General features: G+C 46.6%; 1 protein-coding gene across 1 annotated transcript; it reads left to right on the forward strand.

Moving 5' to 3' along the window:
* The first annotated feature begins 207 nt into the window (after positions 1-207).
* Positions 208-10,563, forward strand: LOC307208697 (E3 ubiquitin-protein ligase TRIM11-like). The gene is made up of 7 exons (XM_079963572.1): positions 208-919; positions 1,423-1,518; positions 2,229-2,459; positions 3,085-3,107; positions 4,376-4,497; positions 4,994-5,026; positions 8,991-10,563. Exons 1-7 carry the CDS (start codon positions 515-517, stop codon positions 9,548-9,550), a joined length of 1,470 nt encoding a protein of 489 aa, XP_079819698.1. The 5' UTR covers positions 208-514; the 3' UTR covers positions 9,551-10,563.
* Positions 10,564-13,857: the final 3,294 nt, after the last annotated feature.

Raw genomic sequence — 13,857 nt, forward strand, 5'->3', positions numbered from 1 at the left:
CTGGTTCCAGAGGTTATTGCACATTATCAGAGGCCGACGATTTTGTCAAAATCACTCACTAAAAATTGGCACCGGGATGGAGGGCTGGGTTGTTTCTTCTCTGTATGACTTGCATAGCTGTCAACCTTTCCCCTTTTCTTGCGAGGAATGATGATTTGGCTACTAACTACTGTAGAAAGATGAGTGCGAATGGAGGAAGGCGGGGGAGGGGACAGCAATTCATTCATTAGCTTCCAAAGTAGTCTGAGGCTGACGTGCTGATAGTAAACAAAACCACAACAAATTCCAACAGCTCTCGCAGGGAGGATGAGCATTCCACGTAAAATAAACAAATAAACAAACATTTCCACCATATCAAAGCGGCTTGGAACTCCAGCCAACTCCAAGGCAGCAGGGATCCTGAGTAATCGCATCTGAATTTCCTGGAAAGGAAAACGCCCATTTGCAGACACAAGAAAGAGAAAACAAAACCAGCTCCGTCTCTCACACTCACTCTCTTCCTGACGACTCCGCCATGGCTGCTTCAGGGGGTCCCGTGAAGGATCTCTTCGAGGAAGCCACTTGCTCCATCTGCCTGGAGTATTTCACGGATCCAGTGATCATCCCGGAGTGCGGGCACAACTTCTGCCGAGCCTGCCTGACCCGGTACTGGGGGAAATCCGAAGGAGAGGCTTGCTGCCCTGAGTGCAGAAAAACAGTTCAGCAAAAGAACCTCATCCCCAATCGGTCGCTGGCAAATGTTGCAGAAAAAGCCAGAATGCGGGCAGAAGCAAAGGAAAGAGTCTGCGAGAAGCACCAGGAGCCCCTGAAGCTCTTCTGCAAGGTGGACGAAAGCCCCATCTGTGTGGTGTGTGACCGATCCAAGGAGCACCAAAGCCACAAGATGGTTCCTCTAGAGGAGGCTTTCCAGGAGTACAAGGTGGGAAAAGGCAGTGGGTCTTTCTTGGGGGTGGAAGAGCTGCAGACAAGAGGGGCTTGCAAAAATAAAAATGTTGTAATGTATTCTCTCCACTTGCAGCCGAAAAGGAGTTTTCCAGCAAGAGATCTTGTATAGCCCGATACAACTAAACTTCTGAAGCTTTATACAATAAGCATTTATTTTTCTTTTTGAGAGATTAAAGTGCACCGCCTGAATGCAGGCTGCAGTAACTCCCCTGGGAGGAAAGATTACAACATCTAGGATTAATTTAATAAAAAGGAGGGGGGAGGTGTTGGAGGTGTGTTCAGTGGGGGGGGGGGGACGACAAATAGCAAACACCCCATGTTTCTCAGCTCTTGATATAGGGCAATCCCATTTCTGCCTCGTCTGGGATGAAAAGGGGAAACTTCTGCAAAATACCCTGGAATATGGGGCAGGGAGCAAACATACGATTCCTTGCCTGTTAATGTGTAACGCAGCTCAACTTTTTCTTTTCTTTTCAGGATCAGATCAACAGCTGCCTAGACGATTTGAGGAAGGAGAGAGAGAAAATTCTAGTACTTAAAGCAAACACAGAAAAGGAAAGCCAAGACCTCCTTGTAAGAACCATTGTTACTTGAAGGTGAAAAAGTGCTATACAGATCCGAGCAGGAGGCATGTTCGCAACCCGCAGCGTTAGCAACCTGCAGTGCCACGTCTGCACACGTGTGGGTTGCAATTTGGAGCTTCTGCGCATGCACAAAGAACGATTTAGTGGTTCTGTGCATGCGCGAGTGCCGAAACCTGGAAGTAACCTGTTCCAGTGCTTCTGGGTTTCAGCACACCAGTAACCCAAAAAAAATGCAACCTGAAGCAACCCGAGTTATGACTGTACAACTAAAAATGTATGATTGATTTACCTATTTTGTGCTTCTGCGCATGCACGAGCGCCGAAACCCGGAAGTAACCCGTTCCAGTACTTCCGGGTTCAGCGCAGTCTGCAACCCAAAATACGCAACTTGCAGCGTTCGCAACCCAAGGTATGACTGTAGTCTAGAATCCATATCTGGGGGAAATGAATATGGAATACAGAAAGAGGTTTATTTTTGAACAATCTTATTTCCCACAGAACATGAAAGACCATTTAAAGGAAGGGGTGGGCTTGTGTTTATGAAGCACTTTCCCTGCTGAATACTAGCGTAATCTCTCTAAAATGTCAGGTGTTCCCTTCCAAGGGAATTTGGAAGACTGGCCTCTTCATCCTTTAACAGCAGACTAGATGCCTGATTTTGGCGCCCACTCTTCTCTTCTTTCAACCTCTTTGCTGCAGAAACAAACAGGTGCAGAGAGGGAAAAGATGGTGGCTGAGTTCAGGCGACTGCGCCAGTTTCTGGAAGAACAAGAGAAACGTATTCTGGCCCAGATGGCAGAAGTGGAGAAGGAGATTGCAAAGAAAAGGGAGGAGCAGCTGGCCAGACTCTCCAGGGAACTCTCCTCTTTTGAACACACCATCCGGGAGATGGAGAAGAAGCTTCAGGAACCAGCGAGTGAACTCCTGCAGGTGAGGCCTCATCCTGATGCGAGAGGGTGCGAGTGTGATGCTTCATAGTACAAGCAGGAGGATAACATGTCTTAGCCCCCACCCCCCAAAAAGCTGCTGCAAGGAAAAGAATTGGTACATGATGGGTGAAAGGCCTGGGGTCACAAAAGGGGATCTGCGAGATCAAACCACAGGTCCCTTCACTCTAGTATCGTGTTCTCACACTGGCCAACCAGAGGTCTCTGGGAAGCCTTAAAAACCAGTAGCTCTGTTGAAAAGCATGGGGGAGAGGACAGAACCCTGAGGCACCCCACAAGTGAGAGCCCAGGGGTCTGAACACTCATCCCCCACCACCACTTTCAGGACACGGCCCAGGAGGAAGGAGCGGAATCACTGTATAACAGGGCCCCCACCTCCCAGCCCCTCTTATTATGAATTTTATGTTTTTATATAGTGATTTTATCTTGTCAACCACCCAGAGGCCTGCGGTTAAAGGGTGGTATACAAAATTGATAATAATAACAAACTGATCACAGTGCTCTGTGCAAAACTGACTCCACTGAAATCTTTCTTTCTTTCTTTCTTTCTTTCTTTCTTTCTTTCTTTCTTTCTTTCTTTCTTTCTTTCTTTCTTTCCCTTGCTCCAGGATATTGGAAGCTTCTTGCAAAGGTAAGTGATGAAAAACCCCTGATGCTGGGAACATTCTTTAACAGGTGAGAAACTCACAGTCCACTCCCTCCTTCCAGAGATAGTTTAGGACACCATCGTCATTCACAAAATGACAGACAAAAATAGGGACATGTTTTCGTCGTCATTTGTATCTATTGGTCTCATGTACAAGCATGGGAAGGAAACCGTTCCTCGTTCCTCTCCATTGCATACCTCTGAAGGCTCTTCTCTGTGATGGATTCATTTACTCTGCAATTGATACTCGAAGGGGAGACATTCCAAAGGGGCTTGTAAACATCTTCACTATAACTTACCCTTAAATATCAAGTGTATTCCAAGCCCCTACACTTTCTTCCCCAGACATAAGACCATGAGATAGGGCCCTGCTGGATCAGGCCAGGGGTCCATCAAGTCCAGCATCCTGTTTTCACAGTGCCTAACCAGATGCCAATGGGACACAGGTGGCGCTGTGGGTTAAACCACAGAGCCTAGGACTTGCTGATCAGAAGGTCGGCGGTTCGAATCCCTGCGACGGGGTGAGCTCCCATTGCTCGGTCCCAGCTCCTGCCAACCTAGCAGTTCGAAAGCATGTCAAAGTGCAAGTAGATAAATAGGTACTGCTCCAGCGGGAAGGTAAACGGCGTTTCCGTGTGCTGCTCTGGTTCACCAGAAGCGGCTTAGTCATGCTGGCCACATGACCTGGAAGCTGTCTGCAGACAAACGCCGGCTCCCTCAGCCCATAGAGCGAGATGAGCGGCACAACCCCAGAGTTGGTCACGACTGGACCTAATGGTCAGGGGTACCTTTACCTTTTTAACCAGATGCCAGTGTGAAACCCGTGATCAGGATCTGAGCCCCAGAGGACACTCCCCTCCTGTGGTTTCAGCAGAGGCCCCACTGCCTTTGACCCAGCCATCATGAATAGTAGCCGCTGAGAGCCTTGTCTCCCAGACATATTCAAACACTCATGAATTTTGAAAATCTTCCATGTTTAGAAAATGCTGCTTTAATTTATCTTCTTTTAAAAAAATAATTTGCATATATCAGCTTCTTTACCTTCAATCTCATATTCATATATTAGCTTCAACATGTTTTGGAAGCAGTTGTGTGTCGGTTTTCCTTCAGCTTGTTAGGATCTCTCTAGATCCACACGTCATCTAGATGCTCCCAAGTCATCATGCCTTTATCATCAGGATGAGACACCTGTCTTGTCAGAAAGCTACTTTCACTGGATGGCTGGTGGCTTGACTTTGTTCTTCTCCTCCCAGGTCTCAGGCAAAGCAGAAATTTAAGAACCCCCCTGAGGCTTTTCCTCTTGCCCTGAAGTGGAGGATCTGGGACTTCTGTGATATGAATCCCTTCCTGGAAGCTGTCATGAAGAAATTCAGAGGTAGTAAAGAAGGGCTGAAAAATTTTATACTGGATGTTTAGAAGTGTTCATGACAGGCTCCAGGTCATACGGAATATTAGCCATGCCAGCAAAATGGAAGGTTTATTTATTTATTCTCTTTCAATATCTAGTGGCCATACTTTCATATGCAGAAGTCGCAACTTATGCTGCTTTTACTTCTGCTAAATAGGCGTCCGAGGCTGATTGTAAATCTTCAGCTAATTACAACTTGTGTGCTATGTTATCAAGATGGCAGCCTGGGCTCCTGACATCTCCTGAAGGTTGTTGCTGATCTTCTGGGGCTCCTGTTCCTCTTCTAAGGTCTGAGCAGGCCTGAATCTTGACATTGCCCCTGCCCTGGCTTACGCAGGGATTCTCAGCATGGCGGATTTTGGATAGTTTTAAATTACAATCTCATGAGTTTGTATTGTCGTTACTAGATTAGTAATCAAGACAGTGGCATGATGCTAAAACTCTGTTCCCTTTTCTCTTCCAGACACTATGGAATATGGACTTGAGCTGCGAAAAGGTAAATTTCAGGTTTTAAAGGAGGCACAATTTCAGGAATGATAAAATCTGCTTCTCAAAAAATCAGGCTACTGTGGATTTCCCATCTGTCACCCCCCAGCCCCCGCCCCCCCCAGTCCCCGTTTGCACTTTCCATGTCTCCGTTACAGGTTTTTGTCACTTTCAGGAAGTGATAAATTGTACCTAGGGTGTTATACTCCTCCAATTTTCTTGTCAGTGAGAAGTGTTGGCGCTTTGCTGGCACCAGTCGTCCTCCGGACATCCAGGCGCAACATATATCCGAAAATGCATGCACGTAGTCATTAGCAGAGTTAGCCTAAGCTAAGACCAGGGCAATGTAGCATCAGGGTTTAGTGATTTATTTACAAGATCAAAACAAAGAACAGAACCATTATGGTGCGTCTCTTCTCCGAGAGAGAGCAACAAACAGACAGGAAACAAAGGACAGAATTAGGAAGTCATAGGACTATCTTCCGTTTCTCACGCTTCCAAAGAATGGAATGTCAACACACAGAGCATGTGGTCTAGTAGTCACACACACACACTGCAGCATGGGAGAGAATGAAACCACTGACACAAAGAGGTTTCCTTTTGAAGGATATCATTGGAGGTTTATGGCATTTCATCCTCTTTGAGTTTTTTATTTGCCAATGTCAATAGATTGACAGAGCTTAAACATTCACAACAAGCAAGTCCACAGTTTGGCATCAGAGAGAGGCAGCCAGGACCACCGACATGCTGTCACCTGACAGAGCCCAAACTCCACTCCCTCTGTCTCCTCCTCTGCCATACACTCAAACGTTAGTTTTTATTATTGACAGACTCCTAATAACATTGGGACGCGGGTGGCGCTGTGGGTTAAACCACAGAGCCTAGGATTTGCCGATCAGAAGGTTGGCGGTTCGAATCCCCACGATGGGGTGAGCTCCCATTGTTTGGTCCCAGCTCCTGCCCACCTAGCAATTTGAAAGCACGTCAAAGTGCAAGTAGATAAATAGGTACCGCTCCAGCGGGAAGGTAAACGGTGTTTCCGTGTGCTGCTCTGGTTTGCCAGAAGCGACTTAGTCATGCTGGCCACATGACCCAGAAGCTGTACACCGACCCCCTCAGCCAGGAAAGCGAGATGAGTGCCCCAACCCCAGAATCAGTCACAAATGGACCTAATGGTCAGGGGTCCCTTTACCTTTACCTAATAACATTGTCTTTAGCTAGGACTTTTTTTCCTGCTTGTTTAGTGGTGGTGGTGGGGACATGCCTCCAGTCACCTTTCTAGCTAATTATTTGTTATTTAGCCAGAAATCTCTGTAACAACAATAACCTGGCAACTTTTCTAGGCCTCTTTTTATGTATGTGAGGAACAGAGATGAGAAAGATGAGTCATATCAGTCTGGTCTGGGGAGCCAGGATGGGGTCTCCGTACTGAAGGTGACATGTGGGAATGACACTTCCTAGGTGTTACTGGGTTTGGCTTTAATTTGTTGTTGTTTAGTCGTTTAGTCATGTCCGACTCTTCACGACCCCATGGAGCAGAGCACGCCAGGCACTCCTGTCTTCCACTGCCTCCCACAGCTTTTTCAAACTCATGCTGGTAGCTTCAAGAACACTGTCCAACCATCTCGTCCTCTGTCGCCCCCTTCTCCTTGTGCCCTCCATCTTTCCCAACATCAGGGTCTTCTCCAGGGAGTCTTCTCTTCTCATGAGGTGGCCAAAGTATTGGAGCCTCAGCTTCACGATCTGTCCTTCCAGTGAGCACTCAGGGCTGATTTCCTTCAGAATGGAGAGGTTTGATCTTCTTGCAGCCCATGGGACTCTCAAGAGTCTCCTCCAACACCATAATTCAAAAGCATCAATTCTTCGGCGATCAGCCTTCTTTATGGTCCAGCTCTCACTTCCATACAACACTACTGGAAGAACCATAGCTTTAACAATATGGACCTTTGTTGGCAAGGTGATGTCTCAAGGTGAAGGCGTCTTTTAATTTCGTGGCTGCTGTCACCATCTGCAGTGATCATGGAGCCCAAGAAAGTAAAATCTCTCACTGCCTCCATTTCTTCCCCTTCTATTTGCCAGGAGGTGATGGGACCAGTGGCCATGATCTTCATTTTTTGATGTTGAGCTTCAGACCATATTTTGCACTCTCCTCTTTCACCCTCAATAAAAGGTTATTTCATTCCTCCTCACTTTCTGCCATCTAGGTTGTGTCATCTGCATATCTGAGGTGGTTGATATTTCTTCCGGCAATCTTAATTCCGGCTTGGGATTCATCCAGTCCAGTCTTTCGCATAATGAATTTTTCATATAAGTTAAATAAGCAGAGCGACAGTATACAGCCTTGTCTCACTCCTTTCCCAATTTTGAACCAGTCAGTTGTTCCATATCCAGTTCTAACTGTAGCTTCTTGTCCCACATAAAGATTTCTCAGGAGACAGATGAGGTGATCAAGCACTCCCATTTCTTTAAGAACTTGCCATAGTTTGCTGTGGTTGACAACAGTCAAATGCTTTTGCATAGTCAATGAAGCAGAAGTAGGTGTCTTTCTGGAACTCTCTAGCTTTCTCCATAATCCAACGCATGTTTGCAATTTGGTCTCTGGTTCCTCTGCCTCTTCTAAATCCAGCTTGCACTTCTGGGAGTTCTCAGTCCATATACTGCTTGAGCCTTCCTTGTAGAATTTTAAGCATAACCTTGCTAGCGTGTGAAATGAGTGCAATTGTGTGGTAGTTGGAGCATTCTTTGGCACTGCCCTTCTTTGGGATTGGGATGTAGACTGATCTTCTCCAGTCTTCTGGCCACTGCTGAGTTTTCCAAACTTGCTGGCATATTGAGTGTAGCACCTTTACAGCATCATATTTTAAATAGTTCAGCTGGAATACCATCACTTCCACTGGCCTTGTTATTTACAGTGCTTTCTAAGGCCCATTTGACTTCACTCTCCAGGATGTCTGGCTCAAGGTTAGCAACCACACCACCTGGGGTGTACGAGACATCCATATCTTTCTGGTATAATTCCTCTGTGTATTCTTGCCACCTCTTCTTGATGTCTTCTGCTTCTGTTAGGTCCTTACCACTTTTGTCCTTTATTACGGTAATCTTTGTACGAAATGTTCCTTTCCTATCTCCAATTTTCTTGAACAGATCTCTGGTTCTTCCCATTCTGTTGCTTTCCTCTATTTATTTGCATTGCTCGTTTAAGAAGGCCTTATTGTCTCTCCTTGCTATTCTTTGGAAATCTGCATTCAATTTCCTGTATCTTTCACTATCTCCCTCACATTTTGCTTGCCTTTTCTCCCCCGCTATTTGTAAGGCCTCGTTGGACAGCCACTTTGCTTTTTTGCATTTCCTTTTCATTGGGATGGTTTTCATTGCTGCCTCCTGTATAATGTTGCGAGCCTCCATCCATAGTTCTTCAGGCACTCTGTCCACCAAATCTAAATCTTTATGTATTGTTATGTATTCTTGTCCTTTTTATAAACTACCTAGAAGGATGGGATAGAATATACTTTAAATATGTAACTGAAACTGCAATTGTGGTTACAAGGAAGGTGAGAGTACCTGCTGCCAGATTTACCTGGCATGTCAAGCATAGTCTGTCATGTGATGTGAGGTAAAATATTAAGGTGTGAATTAAGAGTCCCTGCTTGGACTCCCTTCTGCCATGAACAAGCCACTGTCTCTCAGCCTCAGTCCTCCCATCTGAAAAATGGGCATACTAAGATTGACTTAACTTACAGGGTCGTTGCAAGGGATCTATGTAGATAATGTGTGTTGAGTACTTTGAAGACTTGAAAGAACTGCAAATGTTTCAAGAAACCTTACTAAGAACTTGGTGAACATCCCTGTCTCGAATGCAGAGCCATGGAGTCCCTGTTCATTTCAGAGGGGATGCTATTTCTGTCATGTGTCTAAAGAAAATTCGGTTCCCAGTTGATGTCGTTTCTCTTCTCTTTCCTCATCTGCCCCCACAGAAAACGTAACTTTGGATCCAGACACAGCACATCCCTGTCTCATCCTGTCTGCGGATCGAAAGAGTGTGAGAAAGGGAGAAGTGCGTCAAGACCTGCCAGACAAACCTGAGAGATTTGACACACAAACCTATGTGCTGGGATGTGAGGGTTTCACATCAGGCAGACATTTCTGGGAGGTCACTGTGGGAAGAGAGAGGGGATGGTGTGTGGGGGTGGCCAGAAAGTCTGTGAAGAGGAAGGGTGTTTTCTCTTCTGATCCTATGGAAGGGATCTGGGTTTTTGGGAAGTGGGGCATTTTGTTCAAGTTATTCTCCCCCCAAGTTGAGCTGCCCCTCAATAGGATCCGAGTGAGCCTGAACTATGAAGGGGGACGGGTGTCCTTCTACAATGCTGATACAGCAGCCCTTCTCCGCGCATTTCCAGCAGCTTCCTTCTCAGAAGAGACCCTCCAGCCCTTGTTTTATGTGTCCGCCAAAAGCCACTTAGCACTCTCTGAGGGTAGAGACAGACAACGTTCCAGGTTCGGTGCTGAATATGCTTCTCGGTGCCACCTGTCCTAAATCAGCAGAGCGATGCGCAACAAAAAAGCGCTTCAGAAGCTCTGGCCCAGACAACGAAGGCAGTAGCTCACAGATTCAGTTAATTACAGACAGAAGTACAGTGGTGCCTCACAAGACGAAATTAATCCGTTCCATGAGGCTCTTCGTATAGCGGTTTTTTCGTCTTGCTAAGCAAGCCCATTGACAGTTTAGCGGATTAGCGCTATTAGCGGTTTAGCGGCTTTTAGCGGATGACCTGATAAGTGGCTTAGCGGCTTAGGAAAAGGGGGAAAAAGGGGAAAAAACCCGCAGGAACTTGCAAGACATTTTGTCTTGCGAAGCAAGCCCATAGGGAAATTCGTTTTGCGAAGCGCCTCCAAAACGGAAAACCCTTTCGTCTAGCGGGTTTTCCGTCTTGCGAGGCATTTGTCTTGCGGGGCACCACTGTATTTTACCATCGGGTCATAAAAGCTTAATGGTTCCTGTTATAAGAATTTTAAAGTCATATATAAAAAAAATTAATGTTCATAACTGTATATATAAACCACATGTCTGAAACCCCACAGATTAGGTCTCAAATATTGACCTCAAATATTTCTCTGTCTCTTTCCTCACAAATCCTGTCCTCACATATCCACATTCAAGATATGAACAGGGTGTGAGCCTGTGACCTGTGACCTAGATTCAGAAATTAAGTAGTTATAATAACAAAAGAGTGGCCAAAGTACAGATAATGCAATCAGGTAAGTTGCCGTACAGGAGATAAACAACGCACTCAGATTTCTGTTGTAGACCGCCTTTCTGTGATGTAGGTATGATGTATCTGGGGGATGGTCTTGGGCTACACCCTTTCTGTGATGTATGCATGATGTTTCTGGGGGTGGTCTTGGACTCCAGGGTGGGCAATTTAAAATGTCTATATAAGGGCAGACACACCTTTGTTCTGGGTCTTCCTCCTTTCTCCTGCGTTTGAGGGGAGCACACTGTTGCAACAGTTAATAAAGATCAGGCTTACTAGCTGCTTTGCTTCTCAATATTCTCTGGTTGGTCTCTGTTATTTTCTCCTACCAGTAGAGAACCTACAAAAGGACGCTAGAAGGGCTCTTGGGTACCTCATAAGGGAAAAGGAGCAGATTTTTTACTTATATCAGTTCCCATTTACAGAGTTCATCTGCCAAAGAGTTCCTTCCGTAGAGTTTTCTGGGCTTTGCTTTTTGCGACCCACAATGCCCTGCTCTTCCCTCTCTTGCATTCTGTCTGCTTGCCAGATCATAGAATCCTAGAATCCTAGAGTTGGAAGAGACCACAAGGGCCATCGAGTCCAACCCCCTGCCAAGCAGGAAACACCATCAGAGCACTCCTGACATATGGTTGTCAAGCCTCTGCTTAAAGACCTCCAAAGAAGGAGACTCCACCACACTCCTTGGCAGCAAATTCCACTGTCGAACAGCTCTCTGAACAGATCAATGCAGACTAAACACAGTTTTCATACAGCTGCTGTAAGAACAGAAGAAGCTCCTCTCACAGATGTGGCCTTGACTAAAAAAAACTTCCAGCCTTCTGGAAGCTTCTTGCAGTATCTGCAATCTTCAAGAACTTTCAGTTAGTTCTGGAAAGAATGAAAGCTCTCCCTCACCCCAACCACTCATCACCACGCAGTCCTCAAGGGTTGTCCCCCCCCCAAAGTTTGCAGGACAGGGATTGGCCAGACTTCCTGCCAGTCATGATGCCAAGTCTACCTTCTCAGGCCAGGTTGGTAAACAGCACTGATTGGTTGGCTCTCCTGTCAGTCCTGAAACCTGCCTGTTGTCCCTCCCACATGCTTTCCCTTGAGAATCAGCTGCTTCAGTTGGTGCAAAGTGGGAAATAAGCAGGTAAAGGTAAAAGGACCCCTGACCCTTAGGTCCAGTCGTGACCGACTCTGGGGTTGCGGCGCTCATCTTGCTTTATTGGCCGAGGGAGCTGGTGTACAGCTTCCAGGACATGTGGCCAGCATGACTAAGCCACTTCTGGCGAACCAGAGCAGCGCATGGAAACGCCGTTTACCTTTCCGCTAGAGCGGTACCTATTTATCTACTTGCACTTTGAGGTGCTTTCAAACTGCTAGGTTGGCAGGAGCAGGGACCAAGCAAGGGAGCTCACCCTGTTGCAGGGATTCGAACCGCCGACCTTCTGATCAGCAAGTCCTAGGCTCTGTGGTTTAACCCACAGCGCCACCTGGGGGAAATAAGCAGACTAATGCTTAAAACAGCAACAACCCTGCCCTTATTCCGGTTCTGATACTGTTCTTTCTCCAGCCTCCCAAAAGAGAGTCGAGTCTGACTTACAGCTTTATAAAGATGAGACCATAATCTTACTGGCCTTACATTGCTCATTCAGTAAAGCTCTTAATATTAGGGTTGTGTGTTTGAGCCCCACACTGGGCAAAAGATTCCTGCATTGCAGGGGGTTCGACTAGATGACCCTCGGGGTCCCTTCCAACACTGCAATTCTATGATTCCGAAAGGGCATCGGTTAAAACCCCCCTCAGCCTCAGTCCTTTTCTCAGTTTCCCTTTCCCTCCCCCAAGATGACCTCCACTAGCTGTGAACAACCAAAATCCCTTTCCTTCATCTTATGTGGCAATTCAACAAACTCTCTCTATCCAAAAAGGCCCAAAATTTGCACGTAACTCAATTATGCAATCACAGCCTTGGGTGCTTCGTCGAAATAGATAGATAGATAGATAGATAGATAGATAGATAGTGGGAGGGAACTGTCAGATGGGACCGTGATCTCACGAGAGCATCCAGAGCCCAGAATGGAAGATGTGGGGCTTACAATTTTGGTGCCCTATATCCTGCTGTGCAAAGGGTTTCTAAGCCCCTCTGCCTTGCTTACTGACCTCCAGAAAAGGTTTCTCAAGGGGTCTTGACTTGCTAATCCCCAGAACGTAAGAGCCTCTGACAGAAGTTCCAAGGACAGAACAGAGACAATTTGGGGAATTTCAGGGGGGTGGTAGTAAATTCTCACTTATACAATTATTTTCTCCAAGGTGACTTGTTGTGAACAATCAGATACATCTATATGTTTTTTTTTATAGATCTCCTCTTATTCTTTTGTATAACATGCACGAAAAATCTCCCTATCCATTTTCTCAGCATTTGCACCATGTTGCACTTCAGAGATGTGCTCCCAAGCCCTCATTGTGAAGTTCTTTCATGTTGCAGCTCATGTTCAGGTATTCCTGTGTCAACAGTGAAGCTCTGAAGGGGGATTTAAATCCAGTTTGGGTTCTGCCATGACCCCTGCTTTCTCATCTTTCCCCTCAAAGATGTCTGCCATGGGTGGAGACAGAGGGGGGGCAGGGAGGGCAGCTGGCCCCTTAAATCAAATAAATAAATAAATAAAAAACACTTAACTAACCGACCAATTGTGTCACAGATTTCTCAGTTCTGCCCTCCCCACAAAAGTCCCCCCCCCAAAAAAATCCCTGGCTGTGTTTCAGTTTTTGGAAAACCAGACCTGTAGTGACTTGGGTGCTAGGCAGGCCGGGTTTATGTATAGGCTGAGTAGGCTGAAGCCTGTTGTTGTTGCTGTTTAGTCATTTAGTCGTGTCCGACTCTTCATGACCCCCTGGACCAGAGCACGCCAGGCACTCCTGTCTTCCACTGCCTCCCGCAGTTTAGTCAAACTCATGCTGGTAGCTTCGAGAACACCGTCCAACCATCTCATCCTCTGTCGTCCCCTTCTCCTTGTGCCTTCCATCTTTCCCAACAGAAAGATGAAGCCTAGGGCCTCTAAATCTAGGGGGCCTCGCCAGCCTGCCCACACCCCAGCGCTGCAGTCTTCCGTCTCCCAAAATAGCAAACCCAAGACTTCCTGCTTGGGCAGGGCAACTAGGGCCTCTAAATCTAGGGGGCCTTGCCAGCCTGCCTGCTCCCCATCACTGCAGTCTCCCCTCTCCCAAAATTGCAAACCCAAGGCTTCATGCAAGGGCATTTCTTCCCCATTTCAGTGACATTTTGCTTCAAAAGGAAAGGCGGACTTGGACATCGTCTTCCTCCATAATTCTCTAAGGGAGAGGTCACGTACTCAACTTGAATACCACCCTCCCCCATAATCCTTGGGATATACAGTCAAGTACACAGCATTTGTAGGGGGACAATGAACATCCATTGATGGGTTGCCTGAGGCAGGTGTTTCCACAGCCCATCTTCAGGAAGGCCAGAAGGCAAGGATATGCATTGATATGCATTGAGGTCCAGCGCTGAGGGCCTTCTGGCGGTTCCCTCATTGCGAGAAGCAAAGCTACAGGGAACCAGGCAGAGGGCCTTCTCGGTAGTGGC

This window comes from Podarcis cretensis (genome assembly GCF_951804945.1).
Source record: "Podarcis cretensis genome assembly, chromosome: 2".
In the NCBI taxonomy this organism is placed as follows: Eukaryota; Metazoa; Chordata; class Lepidosauria; order Squamata; family Lacertidae; genus Podarcis; species Podarcis cretensis.